This window comes from Prinia subflava, chromosome 3 (assembly GCF_021018805.1).
Source record: "Prinia subflava isolate CZ2003 ecotype Zambia chromosome 3, Cam_Psub_1.2, whole genome shotgun sequence".
Lineage (NCBI taxonomy): Eukaryota > Metazoa > Chordata > Aves > Passeriformes > Cisticolidae > Prinia > Prinia subflava.
The window spans coordinates 41,444,856-41,469,808 of record NC_086249.1 but is presented as its reverse complement, the minus strand read 5'-3'; the positions used below and the strand labels follow the sequence as shown (position 1 = coordinate 41,469,808).

Sequence of the window (24,953 nt, the reverse complement as noted above, 5' to 3'; positions counted from 1 at the left end):
GCTTATATCAGACCTAAAGTCCATTAATTGTTCTGGCTAAGGCATTGGTTTAACAAGCTAAAACCATCTCTCTTATCCTGTAGGCACTATTTACCCTAAAGAAACCACCACATCTCTTACTACCCAAACTTCAGATCACTACATTCAGTCATCTTAGTATTCCTCACAGAGAGGCTGATGCACACATCTCTGAGGCATGTTTCAAATTTGCAAATATGCACAGGCAGTGCATGCTTATTAAACTTTCTTTTTTCACAATGATCACAGGTAAACATTGTTACACCATCTTTCTTTATTTGAGTTCAAAACCACTCAAAAACAAGACTTACCAGCCTCTTTTTATTCAATACTTGTTCTAGAAGAGTAGGTCTTGCTGGGCGATCTCCAACGGATCCTGATCTCTGCTTCGCAACAGACACTGAACCTTCAACACTATCCTGCACGTGACAGAAAACAAAAAACAAAGGAGAGGTCAGACTATAAACTCTGATACAGTGACACACAGAAAATCCCTCGAGTAAAGAACATTTGCCTCCTTAATCTGCAGAGGAAAGTAACAGCACAGGAATGGAAATCTATCTATTCAAGACCTGGTCTCTTCTTTCTACCTCCTTTCACTATTTCACCAGCAAAAGTGAAGCAATGCAGCTGAGTTATTCTACACTGCAAAACTCAACAGGTTACTAGGGGTAGTTAGTGGCTTCAATTTATTTGACTGCATTTCTTGAAAATGAAGTCATTCACAACAGGTCAGCCTCCAGCTTTCCAGCTTGTGAAAATGAATGATATTTATCATTTGTATTTGGGCAGGAACGACAATAATCCTTGTAAGAACCAAAACAATACATACTTCAGAACACTATGTTGAACTTGCCAAAGCCACAAGCTTCTTTTCTTTTTTTCCCCCCAAGTTTATTTTGTTCCCTGTACAATCACCAGTCATCTGGATTAGAAATACTAATACAACATGGCTCTACAATCTGCTCTAAGGAAAACTTCAACCAATGTTGAATCCTATGTGTATTATATTCAAAATTTACCGACATTTCCATTTACCTGGAAAAATTCGAAAGCAGGAACAACAACAACAAAAAAAATCCCAGAATCTTTCACTTCTATCCTGTCCACAGAAGCGAGAAATGAAACTTCTACTGAACTCACACAAGCTGGGAAAAGAAAACCCACCCTCTTCCAACATGCAATAATCACTATTTCATGCTAAAGAGCAAAAAGTTTTAACCCATCACAGTATGAAATGCAGCTTCTTACCCTTCTCCCATACTGTCCCCTTTCCTGAACTAGCACAAGTATTTGTCTAGACACATCATGAATCGAGCAGGGACGGAAACAAGAAGAGGGAAAGTCATGCTGGCATATAAATCTAGAATTCATTCTCCTCTTGAATAATGTGTGCAGCTTCTCCTACCTCATTGAAAAGAGAAGTAGCTACTAGAATTAGAAAAGGCTCACAAAACAGCAAGGATGACAAAAGTGCATAACTTTTTCCCTGGAAACAAGCATGCTATGCCTTTTCAGTTTGAGAAGGAAAAAGGGTAGAGGCAAGCCTTCCAAGTAAGTATCACAAACACAAGAGAATTGTTCCAATGTAAACACTACCTGGCAAATTAGGTTGACACTAACAAGACTGTAAAATAAGGTGAGTATTCACACCAGGTAGCAGGTCTGAAGAAACTACCAAAATGTAACAGAGGCTCAGAGCTTACAAGGGTTCAACAAAAATCCAGAATACTGTATGGAACATGTATCACTTAGAGTTACAGAATACATCAGAAACACCTCAACAAGTCCTTGAACTGAAAGAGAAGGTAAGAGAATATTCCCTAGCAGCATCAACTACACTTCCCTTTTTTAAAGCACCTGCCTCATGGCTTTTACAGACATACAAAAGAAGATTCTTTTGTGTGACACCCAGTATGGTTACTATTATATTTAAATGAAAAAAAAACCAGAAATAGGAAAAGATTTTGGTGGTCAGTTTCCAGTTACATCAGTTCCCAGTCACACAACTCCAGACGCAGCTGTGATAACATAAAAGGGTTGCTTTTCGCAGGAGTGCCAGGTAAGATTTTTTTCTTCTAACAATCACTATTTTACACCTGCCCCTTTAAGCACAAGCCACTCAAGCACTTTCAAGTGTAAAACAATTTCCCTTTTTCTGTCTCATCTAAATACAAGATCTGAAACACTAACTCTGTACAAGCGACCATCAGAGAAGTGTGTGGTCCACACGGAGTCCACAAAATGTAGGAAAAAGAATATTTAAAAAGTTGAACATTACCATCAGTTTTCCCACTGACATTATTTCCCCATCTAAACAAAACACTTAAGCTTATGCAAGTTACGTATGAACCAGCAGTGGTCTAAATATTTTCCTGCCATTTTATATAAAAGCAATAACCAAAAGGCGTCCTGAGTAACCTACACAATTGATTTTTATATATTTGATACCCAACGCCCTTTGCGACTTTAAAACCCCACACTTCAGCACCAGCTGAGAAACAAGTCTGACATCTCTCTTGGATCGATACTTTCCTACCGCGGGAAAAAAAGCCATGCTGCAAGCGAAGCATCTCCTAGCGATATTTCTTTACTTGGAATCTTTGGTATAGCTGGAAGCGTCTACAATTTCTGTCAGAGCTGAAAGCAAACGGAGTTTGCCCTGGCAAACAGGAGGAAGCGCGAGCTCCAGGGCGGCCCTACACTCCTTCCCTCTCCGTCTGACACAACCCGGCTTTCCAGGGAAGCCCCCGCTTCCAGGGGCGCGCCCCCGCCTCACCTCGGCCCGCGGGCCGCCCCCCGCGGCCGCCGCCCCGCCGCCCCCCAGGGCCTGGTCGCTCTTCTTGCGCTTGTACTTGTCCTTGTAGATCTTGTTGCGGTGCCGCTTGCACATCCAGGGCTTGCGCTGCTTCACCACCTGCGTGGTGGTCTCGCTGCAGCCCTCGTACGTGCAGCTCTTGCACTCGCCGCCCGCCGCCGCCTCGCCGCTGGCGGCCGCCGCCACCTCCTCCTCCTCCAGCTCCTCCAGGCTGGCCGTGCTCTCGCCGCCCGCCGCCTCGGCCTCCTCCTCCACCAGCTCGATCTCGGCCGCGGTCCCCAGCTCGTAGAACACCATGAGGCCGCCGCTAGCGGAGGGCGGCAGCTGCGGGTCGGCGCTCGGCTGCAGCACCACCCCCGCCGCCCCGGCCGCCGCCTCCTCGCCGCCGCCCGGCTGCATCACGAGCAGCGTCAGCTGCTGCTGCTGCTGCGGCGGCGACGAGGAGGAGGAGGAGGGGGAAGCGGCGGAGGCGGGAGCGGCGCCGGGGCTGTCCTGCAGGGCGGCGGTGCCGGCCCGGCCGGTCCCGGCGCGCGCCGCGCCCGCGCCTCCGCCGCGCCGCCCGCGCGCAGGCGCCGCGCGCTCCGCGCACGCGCCCCGGCCGTGCTCGGGGGAGGGGCCCCGGTAATGGCGGCTCCGCCCCTGGGGGCGCGGGGGGGAAGAAGCTGGGGCTGTGCCGGCAGAGGGTGTGCAAGCAGTCAGAAAGCTTTATTGGCATATTGCACGGTGGGCACGGGAATTGGTTTGTTAGTCCCTGAGCTACTGCGCAAGCACACGGTAGTGGGTTTTAGATATAGGGGCAGGGTGAAAGGAAAGAGAAAAGGTGAACTCAGTAAGGGGTGAGAGGTCAGAGAGAGGAAAGGAAAAGAAAAAAGACAATTAAAAATGAGAGAAAAGAGAAAAAAGAGGTGCTGTCCAGGCTTGCAGGGGTTACCTTGCATTCCTTTCTATGCAAATTAATTATCGTGCTCAGTCTGTTCTTTCAGATCTTTTGGAAAATAGCTCAGAGAGCTTCGAGGGACTTGGATGGTCTTGATCTCCTCGCACACGATGCCTCCTACATCGTGTCCTCGTTCCTGTGCTTGTGTGATAGATACTGCGTTGTGCTCATCTCCAGGAATTACAAGGCTGCTTGTCCTGCAAAAGTGCCGTCCTCCCTCCGCAAGGCCCCGTCTCCGGCCACATCTTGTTCTTTCTCACAGAGTGTTAACACCAGCAATCCTTGCCTGCTAGTGCAAACAATCCTTGGTGGGCTCCATGGCTGTCCAGCTATGGTTTCTTGAGACGCATACATTATCCCGTTATCTTCTGGGGTTCTACACCCTGTCAGCCTGCTCAGCCTCCTGTCCTGCTGTGGTCGTGTGGTGGCTGTGCAGACCCAACCCTTCCTGCCGCTGATCTTCACAAGTGCTGGCTCTACGCTGCACTTGGACCCTTGCTCTTCATCCACTGTCACTTGAGAGTGCACATACAGGGATGCAGCTTGGCTTCTCCCACTTAGCCTTTTTGTTGCCTCTAGTGACTGCCCATGTGGCTGTCAGCCTGTTGCTCCTTGCCCTTTCTTCCTTTGGGTAGCAATTCTCTCCTTGGGTTACTTCTTCATGGCTGCACAGAAGTCTCACTGACTTCCATCTCCTTGATCACCTGCTGTCCCTTTATTTATCCCTTTATTTATTTATTCCCTTTGTCTTACCTCCTTAATTTCTGTGGGTTCTTGCCTTTCTCATTGCACAGAGCAGTTCATCCGATATTAAAGAACACTGCTGACTCCGCTAATTCCTTGGCAATTACCACAGCTCCCTTTTCCTGTCACTAAGATAAATGATTACGCCGTTCGCAGTTGTAGCCATTCTGTTTCACCCTCAATGTTGTCATAATACACTTCTCTCTCATTTGTCAAAATGGTTAATGATGGGTATAGTCGTAGAAAAATCACAGTGAACTGAGCAACTCTATCCTCATTGCCTTTGACCAATCAGTCATGGGCAAAATGACCTCCAACTCCAGCTAAACTGGAATTACAGACTATTTTTGTCAGTGAAGACTTACTTTCCCCACGTCAGTTTCAGTGTCTTTCATCTCTGTTACAGCCATGCTGGGACAACTTGCCAGAAGCTTTCTTTAGGACTCAGGCTTGATCTTTCAGTAGTGAAACATACAAAAATTACATATAGCCTTGTTTTCTTCCTGCTTCTTAACTATTTTGATGTCATCACAAAATGTTTGGGGTCTTTTTCACATTATAGGTCCATTGAAATAATACTATTTTTGTTTTAAAAGCGCCTTGAAAGAATGTCTTCCTAAAATTCCATGTTCTCCTGAGATTAATTAAAATAAAAATCCAAAATAATAATGACTCAAATCACATTTTTCTCCAGCCTGCATGATAACTAATGAAGAGAAACAGGGAAGTGATAACCTTTAAATTACAGGAAGAAGAGTTGTTTGGGCCCTTCATCCACTTCTGTGAATCCCTACTGAGCAGCTGGATTTGTCATGGACAAATTATTCATAGAGTTAAGAGAAAATTATTCATAGAGTTAAGGTTTCCAACCAAATGCTCTGCTGAAAACTCCCTGTCTTGTAGAATAAGTTGAATTCTATCTTAAATACCCTGATACCACATGGGAATTTCATTGGAGACTATGCCTGGAAACATATTTCAGCTCCATGGTTCTCATTTTCATCTTCTGAAGAACAAAGAGCAATAAAAAGCCACAGAAAACTAACAGTACATTACAAAGATATTGAAGGGGTTACTTAATTAGCAAATTTATTTGATATTTACTGGGTCTATTACTGTACTGGAATATGAAGCATTATCTAATTTTTTTTTTTACCCAATAACCTTGTAATCTGCTTGCTTGAGGGCATAGCAACATACACAGGTAGTAAATGAATGACAGCTAACAAAGCAAGTCCTCCTTAAAAAGCTGCCACTGGTGTTCCCTTACTACTTGCCTGGTATGCTCAGAAAAGAGAAATACTGTGATGGAAATGAAAACAAAAAAAAGTAGTTGTTTCCTTGGGCTGCTCTTATGTAAATCTGGCTGTTGAAGAAGAAAGGTCATGCTTAGAAAATTTTATCACCAGTCATCATTGCTATCCAGCCAGGTGCAAATGCATCATGTTTTGTATTGCCAGGTGCAATTAAAGGAGTTGACAAATACAATTACTGAAATGTAATAAATTCATTTACTGAAATGTAATAAGTTCATTTGTCCTTAGGCTGACATCTCTAAATAAATATTTAAATATATTCTCTGATCTTCTGCTGTCCATTCATTTGTGTTTGTGAAATAGTTTGTTTTAATATTCTAGATTTCTGTACTTGCTCTTAATCCAGTTCTTAATTGTCTCAGAAACAACACGTTTTAAAAAACAGATACAGGTTAAATTTCAGAAAGGTAACAATCATTGAAGAAGCTGATTTGTCCTGCTTACAAACCAAGATAGTACTAATGATTATAGCTGAAGTAATATTTTCAAATTGTTAACATTACTTTAGCACTCTTCTATAAGGAATAGTATGAATTTTGTTCAGTCTGTGTGTCTATCTATCTATCTATCTATCTATCTATCTATCTGTCTGTCTGTCTGTCTGTCTGTCTATCTATCCAGAATAGCATTTGCCTTTATCATGTGCTGTAAGAGCACAGGCCATGCTGAGAACTTCTGTGAGACATGGGATTCTGAAATTCATACATCCAGTGTTGTGGTATCCCTACAAACAGAATCTAAATGCAAAGTATCTTGTAACCTTATTGCTATTGGCTATTCGTCATAAAATTAACAGCTTGAGTCAAGGAGAGCCATTTGGGTTTTTAAAACAGAAATGAGTGGTACTTCAAAGATAAACAAGAATGATTTAAGACTGCTGAAGGAAGCTGAGAACTAATAGTTTTTAAAATACATCTCTTTAGAAACACATCATTTGATGAGGGAATCCAAATACAAGTGTACAGTCAAGAGAGATTTTTCTGCTTTGTTTTACTTTGTACTGCTTAGCAAACTCCCCATTTATTCTTCCTACTTGCTCTTGATATTCAAGCCAAATTGCACAGTGATACAGTCGTGGAAAGATTCAAAAGCTCAGCAGTCTGAAAACAAATCTGCCCTCAAAGGAAGGTGAAGTACAGGGTGATCAATGTGCTCACTGATACAAATGCCCAGGTGCCAATGAGTGATGAAGTCTTACCACAAATAGCAAGGCAAAGGCATTTAAACTACCATAATCAATCTGTTAAAGCTTGCTTTTCAGATAAGTGTAAAAAAATTTGATGCCAATTTCATCAAATCTTATAAACATCTCTCTTAGCACTGTTCAAGTATACAAAATGAGTATAATCAGAAACTCATTAAGCTTTATAAATTATAGACAAATTTTTTTTTGCAATCATAGAAATAAAAAATAACTAAATGGAAGTTTGGTTTCCATTATGATATGTATTCTGTTAGTATGTGTGTGACAAAAATGGACATTAGAAATAGGTTCCTTTCCCCAGGCCCCTCTCATTTTACATGGTTACCTTTGTCCCATGACAGCAGATAAATAGGTATGCTGAAAGAAAATCTCCACTTCCCTATATTTACACATAATTAGACATAAACAAATCAGCTTTTTAATAAAATTAGCATTCACACTATAGTAAAAGCAATCAAAAATAGACATGAATAAAAGTGTACAGGACAGACATTAGACTATACCTCGAACCTCACACTGGACAGTTATTAGCCCCTGTTCTCTCCACAGCTTTAGTTACTGGAGCACTACTGAATTTCAGAACAGTGTTTCTTTGATGTCCTTTTAAATTTCTGAAGTAAAACTTAACTGCAGTCCATTTTATTAGTCTAGGTGATTTCCATTCACAGGGAAAGGATCATGTTTATTGCTTTTAGCCTCTGGGTAGGATCAGTGTAATTCTGGATGTTGTTCTCCAATGCAGAGGCAGCATCCTTGGATATGTCCTGAGCTGTCTTCCTAGTCTATGTGAGTTGTTATATATGTCTTCGGGGTATGGAACAGTGAGCACATTGGTAAAAGTCAGCATTGCTAATTCTAATTATTACTCTTTCAAAGGCTGATTCGCTCTCAATTTAAATTATTGAATTCAGGCCTACTTTAAAATAGTATTTCTCTCCTTACAACCAAGAAACCATGAATAGCAGAAAATTGCTGGCTGTAGAAAAAGTAAGTATAATCACTATGCTTAATGAAGCAGTAAATATGAAAAATGGGATAAATTTGCAAAAATGAAAAAACAAAAGCAGTGAGCTCAATATTAGACTGTGGAACATTCTCTTTGAGTAGAAGTAGGGAGAGCCTTGCTTATTAAGAAAGTTAAAACTAGATGGAAGCAAAGCTCTAGATAATGAAGCAATCCTCTCCTGGCAGGAAAATATGTTGCATTAGCTGCTCTGTCCATTGCCAACAGCTGTGGCTGCCAAATACATGCAACTCTTACCTGTGTCTGAACGTCAGCATCTTGTCCTTCTTATCTTATAACAACTGATAAGATTGATCATGTGTTCTGGCCTTTGTGCTGACATTCACAGAATCACAGAACAGTTTGTGCCGGAAGGGAGCTTACAGATCCTCTGGTTCTAACTTCCCTGCCACGGACAGTGACACCTTCCTCTAGACCAGGTTGCTCAAAACCTCATTCAGTATTGGCTTTGAATGCTTCCAGGGATGGGGCATCCACAAGTTCTCTGGGCAACCTGTGCCAGTGTCTCACCACCTTTATGTTGGGAATGCCAGAGCTGGATGCAGCACTTTAGGTGGGATCCCAGAAGAGTGGAATAGGGGGGCAGAATTCCCTCCCTTGACCTGATGGCCAACCCCCTTTTGGTGCATCCCAGGATATGACTGACTTTCTGGGCTGCGAGCAAACACTGCCAGGTCCTGTTGAGCTTCTCACCAGGGACTCTGTTTCATGATCCAAGGGAGTCACACCTTGGGGTCACTCACCAGCTTGTTCACAGTTTGTGTTCTGAGTAATCTTTTATCACTTTAATCAAGCAGTGAAGTATCTTCTGTATAGTTCTCATAAGTACGTTTTGCGTGTCATTTCAAGCAAAAGTTGAAAGATTTACGTTTACTTCTGGCATAGTTATCTGGACAGCAAAATTTATATTTTCTATTTTTGACTTAATGCCATACATTTCTCACATGTAAGTGTTATCAAAGGTGTCTAGTTTTTCTGAAAGATGTATTTCACACCCGAGAATCCCCTTAGTGGAAAGGGTGCCTCTAACCTATTAACAGGAATTTCTTTCTTGAACTAGAGCTATTTTTACACACTTTTCTAGCATTTTGTTGAAGCTGTGAAGTAGTAACTTTGTCCCTTCTTTTACCCAGTCATGGAGGCTTTTCTGTTTTGTTTTTCAATATCAGGTGTGTGTGGGGGGGATGGTGTTATTTGATTTGCTCTCTTTAAGCCATCATTCTTTAAAGAGCAGGAGAATTACAATCACTGTCTTCTTTGTACCACAGCGATGTAGAGGGCCCCACAAAGGGAAGGGCAGAGGCATAGAGTGTTCCTGAGACAGGAAAATCAAGATGCCCTGGTTTATGAAATTGCATAGTAAGAACTGTCAGTAAATAAGGTTTGTTGGGTCCTCATTTATATGCTTTCCTAGCCCACTCTTCCTTTATATATAAAGTCAGGGAGAAAGGAGTCCAATTCATGGCATGTCAAATCTTTTGTTATACTCTGCCCAATAACTTATTTCTGTTCTCTTTAAAATGCTTGGCAAATACAGGTACAAAGGAAGTTCATATGTAGGGACTTTATTATGATCAGATTCAGACCATCAGAGACTAAAAGGATTTCATTTTTTCAGGATAGAGGGGAAGGAGTTATCACTGTACAGCACTGAAACGTGGCTTGATCTTTAGTAAATCATGTATCTGTGCCTAAGAAGCTATTAATTCTCTCCTTTCTCAGACTGACATTACAAGACTTTATTTAGGTACAGGAATAACATTTTCAAGACAAGTGTGCTGTCTTTGTACTGTGTGCATACAGCTATTTGCCTTTCATCTTGGCAAACAAGAATATGTCCAGTTTGGACCTGAATGCTCGCCCCGAAGCATCCATGATCAACAACCTGTTGGAATGCCCTTGGGGAGCCAGCTGTTTTCAAAGCCATTCTATTAAAGCTGGATGTTTAAACAGTTTCATTTGGGAGGAGTCAGGACCCAGACTTCCAACTACATCAAGCTGGTTCCAAGTTACAGCCTGAAACTAGCTTTCAGGGATCTCAAAAGGGATTCATTAATGGGCCATTAGCACACGGCTTTGTCATTAGCTTGTATCTTCTAATTATGAGTGCCTTTATCGTTTTTCTCTTTCAGAGATCTAGGGACAGTTCCTTGGTTAGTTACCAGATGCCCTGGGAGTGCTACTTCACATGAAACATTTTTCTCAAACACTGAATTTCTTGGTCCTGTGATGCAACATCACCTCAAGCATTTGTATTGATCTACAGTCATTTTAGCATTCTGGCACTGCAGCTACATATACCTGATGCACGTATTTCTGGAGGCCTGACACACTCTTGTACTTAAGCATCAAAATTTCCATGCAAAAGAGATCTTCCATGTATTTTTATACAAGGTTTTTGTGAACCCAGAAGTCCCTGGTGTCACCATTAGGCTGAGGCACATCTGTTTCTGCGTAATTTTTTATGCAGTCCTGCCAGAAGGATAAATGTTGTAATCCACAGGCTGAACTTCTACCAGTTGAGGTCAATGGCTTGTATTATTCAGGAGACACTCAGACCATGTCCAGATCTTGGTTATTGTTTTAGCAGTAACTATTGGCATACAGAAAAATAAAAGTTAGTTTGTTCACTGCAGACTTAGTAGTTATGCTGAGAAATGCTACTGGTTGCATATTCTGGTACAGGAATATTAGTGAAGATTATGTCTCTTTGTACATTGGAGATGGTCAACTTCAGGTACAGAATTTTTCCTAGAAGAGGCAGACATTCATGGAGCTTTGTAAAGGAGTTACTGTGTTATAGCACTTGGAGGAGACAATCACCTTAGAGAAGCAGGGCACAGTTTTCTCCTTTGAACTATGCCACCCCTGCTGCAGATTTTCTGTAACTGTTCAGTACAGGAAAATCAAAGTGTTGGGGCTGCAGTGATGGAGTTCTGTGTAATGTTTTTTATAAGTTGAAAATAGGTAATAAATATTATGGATGCTAAGGAGTAACTTGCAGAAAAGTAGTATTCCTCACTTCTCAAAGGCCACAAGTAATGTCCTAGAGGAGAAAACATTGAGTCCACAAGACTGCCTTGGAAAGCAGAGGGATTCATTGATAACTGTATGGGAAACATGGGAAAAGTGCAGAGAGTTCTTAGCATATTAAATATTGAGAGAAGTAAGGACAAGTCCTCCATAAGGACTTTGTATGTGTAAATGTGAAGTTGGTTTTGTGTTCTAAATAGATGGCCACTCGTAGGTTTACTGAATTGTTAGCATTCAGCATCCTTTTTTTGTGTTTTGTGAACAGTCTCATAGTGGTCTGTGCCACTGCCAACAATCTGTTGAATAGTGTTTGGAAGGGAAAAATGTGCAACGTAGACATTTCTGTTCTCCACTCTCAATTTCCTAGACTTGTATATCCTATATAGAGCTGAGCATTTAAATTGTTGAAAGCAAAGTAGGAAGCATAAAATGCAGTTTGAATATTCTCAAACCATTAAAACCTTTTATTTAGTTCCCCATATACTGACATAAGGATAATTATGACTAATCCTCTTTTCAACAGAGTATTTTACATAAAAAATTCTCACCACTTCTAAATATTCCTCTTTATATTGCAACTGCTGTACAATCCTTATACTGCAAATGTTGAACGATTCTTTGTAATAAAGAAAATGGTTCCCATGGTATTATTTTCTTATTATAAATTATTCTTCACACAACAGCTTTAGTGAAGACAGTCTTATTCCAAGTAATTTTTAAAAGTTAACTAAAGACCAGGTAGCTTGCTCAACTCCTTTTTCTCAATAAAGAATTATAATTCATTTTTAGAAACATGTCAGTGTCTGAAAACTGTAAATTTGTTCTTCCTCCTCCTCTTTGGCACTGTCACTTCATCAAGAGTTTTCTCAATTTTTATACTGAAATGAGGAGGACCAGTAGTTTTGGACCACTGTTCTGAGGATAAAACTAATTGACATTCTGCATTGGAAGGAGTACACAGGTGCAGATTTTGGATTTGATTGTGGTGATGAAAAATGCCAATGCTGTGTTTTATATAACACAAGTTGGAAGTTTAAATCATTGTGATTCTCTGAAACTGCCTGTATTACAGAAGATTTTTAGATGCAGAGAAGCTAGATGTTACTGTCTGCCCTTTTTTCTCTTTTAAATAGGCACTATTGATTTGATTGTTTTCAAAACAGGATGAATAAAGTGAGTAAAGTGTATATATGTCTATATACACTTGTTCACTGTCTAGTGTGAGGAATAGCTAATTGCAAAATCCAGCTCTGATTTAAAGGCTAAACAACCACACTAAAATCAGTACCAAAGTCAACCCAGCCAATTTCCACACAGCTGCACAAATACCACTCAAAGCTGAATTTGGACCTACAAGCCCTTTAATTGTTGACAGTCTCTTCTACAACTCCAACCTTACTCTCAAGGAAATCACAATACCTTTACTTACTCAGGCAATGTCTGGAAGATCCATCTTTCTTGTGGAAAAAAAAAAGAAAAAGAAACAGTAAAACAAAAATAAGTCACGGCTCCTGACTGCGGTGGGATCCCCGAAGGCTAATAGCTTGTTTCACTGTGTTTAGTTCTTCTAGTTTCTCCATGACCTGGATCTCTTGTTACAAGGGTAAGTGTGTCAGATGTTTGCAATTACATGAACAGTTGCAACTGAGTTTGGCCTATTTCCACTGTCAAGTCATCAGACTTGAGCTTGTATATAGTATCCTTTATTTTTTGGTAGCTTGCTGACAGGCAAGAAAGCCGGCACTACTTTGTGTATTAATGTAGTCCACGAGAATTGCTCTTTAACCCATGTTTAGCCTTGTTGGTCTTATCTGCTTTTTTACTTCCACAAAATAAAGTGATTGTACTTAAAGTAATGGTCTTTCAGGCGTGTCCTAGTCAGGCAAATCAACACAACTTTGATCTTTTAATAGTTTATAACAAATACATCATCCTATTGCATCAAAAGCATAGAATACCAAGGGAGGGCTTAGACTGCTAGTGCTAAGGCATTATTACACCTTCTAAAAAATAGAGATAGTAATTGACTTACATGAACCATACTAAGTGCCAGATTATGATAAAGAAGAATTAATCATAGAGTAGACAATCAGGGAGCAAGTAATCAAGATTAATTGCAGTCACTGTGGAAAAAAAAATAAACAGTCATTATAAAAGCTTATGCTACACATAAGGATGCACATCACGTATATAGGAGTTAACTTTGAAAAAGCAAAAAAATATGAGCAAAATAGTTAAGGAAAAAAACCCAAAAATAGTTGATTTAAAAGAGTATTTTATTAGATGGTATAAAAAGACAGCTTCAATCTATCAGATTTGGCTTAGAGCTAGTCTTGGTCAAGCAATGAAGCCAGAGCAGGCCATGTGAATATTAAATTATATATAATGAAAAATAGGTAAGGAGGCATATATGATCATGAAATGTAGAAAAGTGTTAGCATCACATAGAAAAAATAAGAAGCTGAAGATTTTTAAAAAATGTATTCTTCCTAGGCCTGCTATTAAATGGATATGATGAAGTTATCATGAAGAAAAAAAAATAGAGGCTTAATAAATAGTTCTGTTAATTCATTGAAAATATACCATGCTTTTTTCCATCATAAAAGGAAATTAAAAGTGTTTTACAGTTCTCTAGCAACTCAGGGGAATATGGAACATCTGCAAAAGAAAAATTTTGTCAAATCCTGTATAATTTGTACCCAGAGATCTGAGGAACTGGTTGAGCTTCCCATCTAATAAAACTTGGATTACCATAGCTGTTCCAAGAGGCAAGAAGACCATCAATGCTGCAGCATGTTCCAAAGACAGGGACGATGGCTCAAAGCAGTATATACTGATGTGAGTCACACACACATAAATCTTCAGGAGTGAAGACTAGACATGAATTATAACTATTAAAGAGTTGTGTATGAAATACAGAGTAAGTGCCAATGAAATTTCTTTTTCTTCGGAAATACAACTTTTACAGTTGAGTCTGGTTTTGGTTTTTAACTGTATTTTAAGATAGTGTATACTTGTTTGAGAAAAGTAAGAAATGTAAGCTATTAAGGCTTTGTCAAGTAATTTGGCATTGTATCAGTGCATTCTGATTCATGTCAGTGTTGTATGCAAACAGTAAAGGAACAGTAAGGAAATAGTGTGAAAAGTGATTTTTAAACACATTCCTGTCATGAATTGTCCACACAGGGTCCTGGACATTTGTAGCAGGATTTTACATAGAGTAGTGGTAATCCTGATATTTTTCAACATTTGAATTAATTATGTGAAAGTAAATAGAAAGAGCTGATGAATTTTTAAAACTGTATGAAGATACATGGTATGGTAAATTAAAATGAGGCTGTGGCTATGTCCTTGCCATCCTCAAAACATGCACTTTGTCACAGTAAAAATTAAGAACATGAATTTCAGATCAGGCTTACAGAATGGTGATCTTTTACTGCAAGAACATTGTTCTGAAAATTATTTAAAGGTCACAATGTGCAAACATTTCATCAAACACTCTTATTGTGATGTTCAGGTAAAAATGTGACTTTCAATACTCACATTTAAGGAGACAAGTTCATTTGCCTTTAGAACACTGGTGAAATTTCATTATGAAATAAGACTAATGAGTCACATGAGCAAAAAGCAATCAAACAAATAAAACCCAACTCCCCACAAACACCCTTTACAGCAGAGATTTAAGCAGAAATTACTTTGGAGTGAGATATAAGTTCACTCAAAAAAAAAAAAAAAGGGACCCAACATGTGATACAACATCAATATAAATAGGTTTTTGAAGATAAAATAATAGTAAGTGAATTGAATGAAATTGAATTAAATTGAATTAAATCAGGAAGACCTTGGGAGAAAACAAAACCAAAACTAAAACCAAAACCCCCAAACCCCAAAACCAAAACTAACCAAAAAAAAAACCAACCAAAAAACCCCCACCCTTTTCTGGTAACTAAAGTCATACAAATTCAAATGGGACATTAGGCACAAATACAAATTTTTAAGAGTGAAGCTGATTAACAGCTGGATTAAGGTAATGAAACAGTGGTGGATTCTTAATCTTTCTGTTTTTTGGATTCCAAGACTAGATAAATTGCTGGAAAATGTGTTTAGTCAAACACAAGATAGTACAATAGAAGAGCAGCTATGTGATACACCTGTGAAATGGCCTGTGAAGCACTGGACGTTCAAATTAGATATTTAATACTCATATCTCATGGTAAACTCTATAAACCTCATTCAAACTGTAGGTACCATAATTTTTACTTTTGATAGTACCCAGGTTATTAATATCAAAAGACCATAAATCTCAGTCATACTAGCTAGAACATGTTGTAAAACTGCTATTTAAATATACTGGTCAAACCAAATCTAGTGGGAAGATGTTCTGCAGAGATTTATTTTCCTTTCACTCCATTCCTGGAAAGAAACGTTCCTCTCTTATGTAAAGTTGTTTTTTCCTCACTGTAGCAAAGGGAAACTTGTCTCCTTTTCCACCTCTTCCCTTCTATTACCTCTCTAGTTGTTCCCTATACTGACTGACAGGAATTCCCTTTAGCAGGACAATGGTCAGCACTGCTACCTGTGCTGTGCTGGTCTCTAGAGCACTGAGAGAAGCAGTGATGGAATGTTGACAGCTGGGTGTTTCCTGAGCTGTGGAGACAGGCTGCATGGTTTTGCAGCAGTAGCGCTCTTCTGTGCAACTACTGGGGCTTTCCACAAGGTTTTTAACTGTTTCCGCATTGGACAGCAGCTTAGGAATTTGTATCTGCTCTTGTATGAATTAGATGGAGCAAAGCACAGCTCATGCAAAACTGCAGTTTGGATGATGGTGCTACTTCACATTTCAAAAGAGGCACAGCAAAGAAAGATCTGGTAGCTTTGTATACAACCAACTATATATCTGAAACAGTCCAAGCTGAACGATCTTACAAAGAGGAACATTTTCTTCTGGAGAAGTTGCTGTAGTGACTGTCCAGCAGGCTGAGGCCACAGCAATATGGTCAGGGTGAGGGACAGGTTTTGCAGATTATGTGGGAACAATAGAAGAAACAGGCAACATTTTCTGTCTCTGTCTTTCCTAAGATCCAGGCAACCCCATGATGCTGCTAGTTGTGTCAGCCCTTGCCATGAAAGGACAAAGCAATCTCATAGCAGAGGTCACTTTCTGAAGCATTTTGTACTTTGAGTTCCATTCTCTCCTAAGATAACATTTCATCTTGCTCTTTCCGTGTGTCTGCCAATAGACAGGCTTTCCAGCAGAAAGGCTTGGCTGAAGGGTTTATAGCTGGCAAAAATCAGAAAGTGTAATGTTCATTGACACAATTCTCTGTACCATGCAAAGTGTCATTTCTACTTTTCAGAGCCATTCTGTGACTTCTGGCCCAGGGGAAAGAAATTGGACAAAATTCTAATTCTGAATATTCTTGGCCTGGGTTTTCCCATTAAAGGTTTTGTATGAAAGCTAATTATTTTCTAGTCTGACTGTCTGGTAACAGTCCATACTGATATCCATCTAAAGAAGTTAATATGTTCCAAAATTAAAGATTAAAAGCTTCTAGCTTGAGAAAAACTGTTTTGTAGCTCTAGCTGTGAATGTCTGAGGTTATTTGCAGAAAAAACACTTTACTTCTGTCTTGGTTTGAAAGACAGATATCTGCTAGGAAGGGGCAGGACCTCCCTAGAGATGGAGAATTCAAATCCCCTCCCTCCAAATTATTCCAATTAAAAGGAAAATTAAAGGAGCTTTCAGGCAGAGGTATGGGGGTAGGAATAACAGTTCTTTACTAGTATGTATGACAAAACGACAAACAAACAACAACTACAGCATCAATAATAAACAGAACCAAGAACCTTGAGGGCTTTCTTTTACAAAAGCCCAGAGCAGTTTGATCTGGGTGCCCCTGCAGGACTCCGAGAGGCCGAACTGGAAGGAAGGAAAAGTCCCGGGCTGGTGGATGAGATGAGGAGCTCTGCGCTGGCAGCTGGAGCAGCAGGGGTGTCCCGGCAGGGCTGGGCAGTGCAGGGCTACAGAGTAGCAGGAGAGCCTCAAAGGTCCGAGGAAGCAGCGACGGTGGGGGGAGAGGCTGGAGAAAACGAGTTCAGGATTCCCGGGTACACAGCAGATGACTGTAGATTTCCCAGGACGAGGCAGAGGCAGAGGGCAGCCTGACCGTCCTCCTCGGCGCTGAGAGCAAGAGTGCCTCCCCCTCCCCCAGATCTGTCTTGGCTTCTTGGTAACTTATGGGAAAAAATTCTGTGAGAAGAGAGAAAAAAAACCAAAACCAAATCTAACCCCCAACATCATCCACCCCGAATTTTTTTCCATACCAACCTATTACATTGAATTTAAACCTTCAAAATATATATATATATACACATGCATGACCTAAATTATATACATCTATACATACAGATATGGGTACAGACACATGATGTGGGTAGTTCATCCTAAAACAAGGTCTCCTTGAGGTATGCATCGGGTCTCTCCATCCCTTTGCATCACCCACCAGGTGGTGGGATCCCACGGGTGGGATTGTCTTTGCTGGAGGCAGAATTAATCCAAACAGTTTTTCCCAGCATACCTCTCATGTGTACTACTGGAACCTTATCTCCATCTGTTGTTCTCAGGGGCTCAGATTGGGCAGGGCCTGCTCGGTTGGTGGAACCTCGAGTGTTCACTAACCATGTGGCCTTTGCTAAATTAATCTCCCAGTTTTTGAAAGTCCCCCCACCCAATGCCTTCAAGGTGGTTTTAAGCAGGCCATTGCACCGTTCAACTTTCCCGGCTGCTGGTGCGTGATAAGGAATATGGTACACCCACTCAACGCCATGTTCCCTAGCCCAGGCTGCTATAAGGCTGTTCTTGAAATGGGTCCCATTGTCTGACTCGATTCTCTCAGGGGTGCCATGTCTCCACAGGACTTGCTTTTCCAGGCCCAGGATGGTGTTCCTGGCAGTAGCGTGAGGCACAGGGTAGGTTTCCAGCCATCCAGTGGTGGCTTCCACCATGGTCAGCACGTAGCGCTTGCCTTGGCGGGTTTGGGGAAGGGTGATGTAGTCAATTTGCCAGGCTTCCCCATACCTGTATTTGGACCACCGCCTGCCATACCGTAGGGGCTTCACTCGCTTGGCCTGCTTGATTGCAGCACATGTCTCACAGTCATGGATAACCTGAGAAATGCTGTCCATGGTTAGATCCACCCCTCGGTCTCGTGCCCACTTATAGGTGGCATCTCTGCCCTGATGACCTGAGGCGTCGTGGGCCCATCGAGCTAGGAACAACTCTCCCTTGTGTTGCCAATCTAGGTCTATCTTTGACACTTCTATCTTGGCGGCTTGATCTACTTGCTCGTTGTTTCGGTGCTCCTCATTAGCCCGACTCTTGGAGACGTGGGCGTCTACATGGCGGACTTTTACAGGTAGCTTGACTACCCGAGCAGCAATGTCTTTCCACTCATCAGCAGCCCAGATTGGTTTTCCCCCACGCTGCCAGTTGGCCTTTTTCCACCTTTCCAGCCAACCCCACAGAGCACTGGCTACCATCCATGAATCAGTGTAGAGGTAGAGCTTTGGCCACTTCTCTCTTTCAGCAATGTCCAGGGCCAACTGAACAGCCTTGAGTTCTGCAAGTTGACTTGATCCACCTTCTCCTTCAGTGGCTTGTGCAACTTGTCGTGTGGGGCTCCATACGGCTGCTTTCCACTTGCGGTTCATCCCTACAATGCGACAGGAACCGTCAGTGAAAAGAGCGTAGCACGTTTCTTCTGCTGGCAGCTGATTATATGGTGGAGCTTCTTCGGCACGTGTCACTTGCTCTTGTTCCTCTCCATCTGTGAGATCAAAGTTTTCACTTTCTGGCCAGTTGGTGATTATCTCCAAAATCCCAGGGCAATTTGGGTTTCCGATACGGGCGCGCTGAGTGATGAGGGCAGTCCATTTGCTCCATGTGGCATCAGTGGCATGGTGGGTAGAGGGAACCTTTCCTTTGAACATCCACCCTAGCACAGGTAGTCGGGGTGCCAGGAGGAGTTGGGCTTCTGTGCCAATCACTTCTGAGGCAGCCTGGACTCCTTCATAGGCAGCCAAGATTTCTTTCTCTGTTGGGGTGTAGTTGGCTTCAGACCCTCTGTAGCTCCGACTCCAGAATCCCAGTGGTCGACCCCGAGTCTCACCAGGCACCTTCTGCCAAAGGCTCCAGGACAGGCCATGGTTCCCGGCTGCAGAGTAGAGCACGTTCTTCACCTCTGGTCCTGTCCTGACTGGGCCAAGGGCCACTGCATGAGCAATCTCCTGCTTGATCTGGGCAAAGGCTTGTTGCTGTTCAGGGCCCCAATGGAAATCGTTCTTCTTGCGGGTTACCCGGTAGAGAGGGCTCACAATCTGGCTGTACTCGGGAATGTGCATTCTCCAAAAGCCTATGGCGCCTAGGAAAGCTTGCGTTTCCTTCTTGCTGGTCGGTGGAGACATCGCAGTGATCTTATTGATGACCTCAATGGGAATCTGACGCCGCCCATCTTCCCACTTTACTCCCAGGAACTGGATCTCCTTGGCAGGTCCCTTGACTTTGCTCTTTTTGATGGCAAAACCAGCTTCCAGGAGAATCTGGATGATCTTCTCTCCTTTCTCAAACACTTCCCTTGCCGTGTTCCCCCACACAATGATGTCATCAATGTACTGTAGGTGTTCTGGAGCTTCACCCTTTTCCAGTGCAGCCTGGATCAGTCCATGGCAGATGGTGGGACTGTGCTTCCACCCCTGGGGCAGTCGGTTCCAGGTGTACTGCACGCCCCTCCAGGTGAAAGCAAACTGAGGCCTACATTCTGCAGCCAGAGGAATGGAGAAAAACGCATTAGCAATGTCGATTGTGGCGTACCACTTCGCTGCTTTGGACTCCAGCTCGTACTGAAGTTCCAGCATGTCCGGCACAGCGGCGCTCAGCGGTGGAGTCACTTCATTCAAGCCACGATAGTCCACAGTCAGTCTCCATTCCCCGTCAGACTTGCGCACAGGCCAAATGGGGCTGTTGAAGGGTGAGTGGGTTTTGCTGACCACCCCTTGGCTCTCCAGCTCTCGGATCATCTTGTGAATGGGGATCACAGCATCTCGATTCGTCCGATACTGCCGGCGATGCACTGTCGAGGTGGCAACAGGTACTCGTTGCTCTTCTACCTTCAGGAGTCCTACTGCAGATGGGTTCTCTGATAATCCAGGCAAGGTGTTCAATTTCTTAATGCCCTCTGCCTCCACAGCAGCTATTCCAAAAGCCCATCTGAACCCCTTAGGGTCTTTGTAATAGCCATTCCTGAGATAGTCTATGCCCAGAATACTCGGAGCCTCTGGGCCAGTCACAACCGGATGTTTCTGCCAGTCCTTCCCGGTCAGGCTCACCTCGGCTTCTAACTGAGTCAATTCTTGTGATCCCCCTGTCACACCGGCAATGGAGATAGGTTCTGCTCCCTCATGTTCTGACGGCATTAGGGTACACTGAGAACCGGTGTCAACCAAAGATTTATATTTCTGTGGCTCTGATGTGCCAGGCCATAGAACCCACACAGTCCAAAAGACTCGGTTTTCCCGTGCCTCTTCCTGGCTAGAGGCAGGGCCCCTCTAGCACCGGTTACTACTCTCTTCCTGTGTATACATAGTAGAGGTTCCTTCAAGGGGGTCTGACAGAGCATCCTCATTTCTGTAATACCTGACAGCCTGGTCATGGGAGGCTGAGGCTACCTTCATTCTAGTGGAACCCCCTCGGTTAGTGTTTCTCTCTTTGAGCTCACGTACCCGTGCTGCCAGGGCAGAAGTGGGTTTCCCATCCCACCTTCCCATGTCTTCCCCATGGTCACGCAGGAAGGACCACAGGTCAGCTCTTGGGATGTACTCTCTCTCTCTAGCTGAAGGACGTTGGGTTCTGACTCTGGGGCCTGTGGCTCGCACCGGTGCCACATGGGAACTGTTCCTCCTCATCTCCTCCCTCACCTCCCTTATCTCCTCTTGGAGTTCTTTAACCACGGCAGAGACCTGAGTCTGTATTGGGCCACTGATCATACTGTCAAAATTTCTAAGCTTGCTGGTTACAGAACCTACAGTCACTCGGCTGGTATCAGCATTAATCATTGACATGAATGTTTTATATTCAGATGGCCCTTTAGTTGCTAGATTCCACAACATTTGCCCTGTGCACCTGACGTTGTCGGGGTCATTGTTATGCTGTCCATCCCTCCCAAAAACCACCTCCAGTATTGCCACTTCTCTCAGCTGTTGGATCCCTTCCTCAACAGTCTTCCAGCGCATGCTAAGGTGGTGCTCCTGCATTCTGTCTCTGTGGACAAACCTCTCCCTTACACTCATTAAAAGCCGGTCCCAAAGGTGAAGGGGTCCTTGCTCTTTTACAAATATCTAATTCACACCTGAGTCTTGGGTCAAGGGTCCCATATTCCTTGCCTCACCACCATCCAGTTGCACACCTCTACCCATAAGGTCCCAGACCCTAAGTAACCAGGCTGTATAAGGCTCACGTCCCCGTCGTGCAACATCTTTTTGCAGAGTACGGAGATTTTCATATGACAGGGACTCGGTGATGATCTCAACTTCTGGCTCCCCTGTGGGTTGTGAGGGCCTTCCTTTTTTATCCTTATCACTTGGGTGCTCTGATTTCACCTTATATTTCTTCCTTTCCACAGGGGCAACTGCTGCTGGCTGTGACTGCCCCTGTGGTTCAGCTGGAACCTGGACAGTTGTAACGTCTGTGGGTTCCACTGCTGCACCTTCAGACTCTTCCTCTTCAGGGCAGGGGGAGGGTTTGCCAGCAGCTGGGGCTAATGAGGCCACCACTAGGGAAGTGTGCTCCTTCAGCATCTTGCCCATCTCCTTCACCAGAACTCCCACCCAATCTGGGTGGTTCATTCCTGAGGTGGGCTTTATGTCAGGGTCAGGTGGTGGGGCAGCATCCCCAGTCTCTAGGGCAGTGTCAGGCTCCATGGCAGCACTCTCAGTCTCTAGGGTAGTATCTTTATTCTCTGGGGTAGGTATCAGGGTGGTTATCCAGGCCAATCTCCCCTTATCTCGGAATATTAAATAGAATAGGCCTGTGAGCAATACTAGCCATTGTATGATATCATTAGCATTCAGAGAAGATTTAAACCCTTCAAAAACTGGTGGAATAGACCCAAAGAGCTGAGTAAAGGGTTGGGAAAAAATTTCCCCTGGTGTCATTTCCTCACAATAGGTACCATTGTTAAAGTAACCCCACAAACAAACACTTAGAGTGTGATAGCCATGTATCCATGTGCCTGCCTTCCAGAGGAAGTTAAAAATCCATGAATTTCTCACCTTATTAACCCATAGTGCAAACTGGATAACAGCCACAGTAGCCTTAGTTATAGGGCCCATGTTTAAATAAGGGCCTGCAAATGGGAGAAACACAGCCACAACCACATGCCACCCAAACCAAGGTAAGCTAGACCACATGATGCTATTTAGGGAGGTTTCTATACCCAGTGCACAAGGTCACTTAAGAACTGTTATTCCTTTTCCTCTCAATGCCCTCAAGCCCCACAGTGGGCGCCAAATAATCTGTCTTGGTTTGAAAGACAGATATCTGCTAGGAAGGGGCAGGACCTCCCTAGAGATGGAGAATTCAAATCCCCTCCCTCCAAATTATTCCAATTAAAAGGAAAATTAAAGGAGCTTTCAGGCAGAGGTATGGGGGTAGGAATAACAGTTCTTTACTAGTATGTATGACAAAACGACAAACAAACAACAACTACAGCATCAATAATAAACAGAACCAAGAACCTTGAGGGCTTTCTTTTACAAAAGCCCAGAGCAGTTTGATCTGGGTGCCCCTGCAGGACTCCGAGAGGCCGAACTGGAAGGAAGGAAAAGTCCCGGGCTGGTGGATGAGATGAGGAGCTCTGCGCTGGCAGCTGGAGCAGCAGGGGTGTCCTGGCAGGGCTGGGCAGTGCAGGGCTACAGAGTAGCAGGAGGGTCTCAAAGCTCCGAAGAAGCAGCGGCGGTGGGGGGAGGCTGGAGAAAGCAAGTTCAGGATTCCCGGGTACACAGCAGATGACGATAGATTTCCCAGGACGAGGCAGAGGCAGAGGGCAGCCTGACCGTCCTCCTCGGCGCTGAGAGCAAGAGTGCCTCCCCCTCCCCCAGATCTGTCTTTTTTGCCTTCCCCAAAGCTAATCATCTCTCCCCTCTGAGGGACACTCCCAGGGACTCAAAAACAATAGGTGTAGCTTCGTGCTGCTATATCCCTCAAGCACTCTTTTTGTTCTGACTAAGTAGCCATTAAGGCTTCTTGGAAACTTATGGGAAAAAATTCTGTGAGAAGAGAGAAAAAAAAACAAAACCAAATCTAACCCCCAACAACTTCACAGAGGAGAAAGAGGGAGGAGAGGAGAGAGATGAGGTATGATCCACCAAGAAAAATGTATTGAAAAGAAAATGTGTTAGGTTCCTATTCTCATGTGGTTGAGTTATGTTTTAGCTACTGGATCATGTTCTGTCTGGTACTTACCCAGAAATTCCTGTGACACAGAGACTGTCTCTGCATTTGTCGTGCTGTGCCTACCAAAAGTCCCAGAATCAACGGACATTGCCAAGAATCATCACAAGAAAATGGTATAAGCTAAAATTATCTCAATAAGCTAAAGGCCTATTAAACAGGTTAAATAAGTTAAAGCCAAAGACAGATGTAAACCTCTTTGTTAAATGCCTGAATGAAGTTTAAGAAATCAACCTTTCTCACCACTCTCAAAGCACAATACTAAAAGAATCAATTAGGTAAATGAAAATATGATAATAAGAAAGGACCATTGCTCTCCTATTGAGTAGAGTTTGCTTCTTTCAGAGATTGTGGTGTCAGGAAGTAAACTACAGTGCAGTTAAGGAAGGAGGGCCATTCACAACCCCTGTGTGACCAGAAACTCCACCAAGGATCATTTCATGCAGTAGGTTTAGTTTCATTTCTTTCCCCCTTCATTCTTGCAAAGTCTAGAGAGCTGTGACTGAAATAGCAAACTCTAGTCTTTATTTGAAATTAACTTATCATCTTGATTCAAAGATAAGGGGTTTAGATTTGTCTTTAGACAACTTCATGGAATTCTCCAGTGAATTAAACTGTTCCAGATTTCCTGAGAAAGGGGTGCCTGACATTGTGAGTGCCACATGATTCTGGTGGAGCTGCAATGAGTTAGTTTGGTGAGTCTAAATGTGGAATGATATGAGAACAAGTGAATGTACTTTTAGAATTTTTACTTTTTTTCCATTTTCTCCACAACAGATCTGTTCCATAGATAAGGCCCAAGAACTGGAAGTGTCCCTTCAGCATCAGCATCTCTGAATGGCTTCAGTAAATCAAGAGGAACCTGGTACTGAAAATGTTATGGATCACCCATACCTAATTTTTAATTAGTCCTCTCTCCTTTCGCATCTTTTTCCTTTTTGGTCATTCTTAGAAGATATTTTTCAAATGTGTCTTTTCCCAGTTTTCTTATGTGTACAATCGAAGTCTCTCTAAATCTCTGATAGCACGACTATGGCACTTCTGGTTTTGCTGTCATTCAGTTGATGATAACCTGTCTCTGTTCTTTACATATTCATTTTCTTGTTTTCCTGATTAAATTAAATTAAAATTCTGACTGTCATTTCAAACCCTAATTACTTGTCAAAGCCGTGACAATTCTGAGAAGAAGCCTCCTCACAGTGCAGTTCTCCAAATCGTGCTTTGTGTTTGTGTTGACTCCAACCAAATCTGTATGGAAAACACCGAACTAAAAGAATTACTTTAGTATTCAAAACCTTTTGCCGAATCAAAATTAAGTCCATCTTGATCATTGTAAGTATAAAATATGGAAGCA

At 42.7% G+C, this 24,953-nt stretch overlaps 1 protein-coding gene across 1 annotated transcript in view; it reads right to left on the bottom strand.

The window, feature by feature from the left end:
- The window catches only part of RFXAP (regulatory factor X associated protein), a 52,287-nt gene that overhangs the window by 6,167 nt on the left and 21,167 nt on the right, over positions 1-24,953 (bottom strand). The window contains exons 2-3 of the mRNA XM_063393439.1: positions 2,798-3,504; positions 330-437 (exon numbers count right to left, since the gene is read on the bottom strand). Of these exons, the coding sequence (XP_063249509.1) occupies positions 330-437; positions 2,798-3,504 (815 nt within the window). The remainder of the gene's footprint in view (positions 1-329; positions 438-2,797; positions 3,505-24,953) is intronic.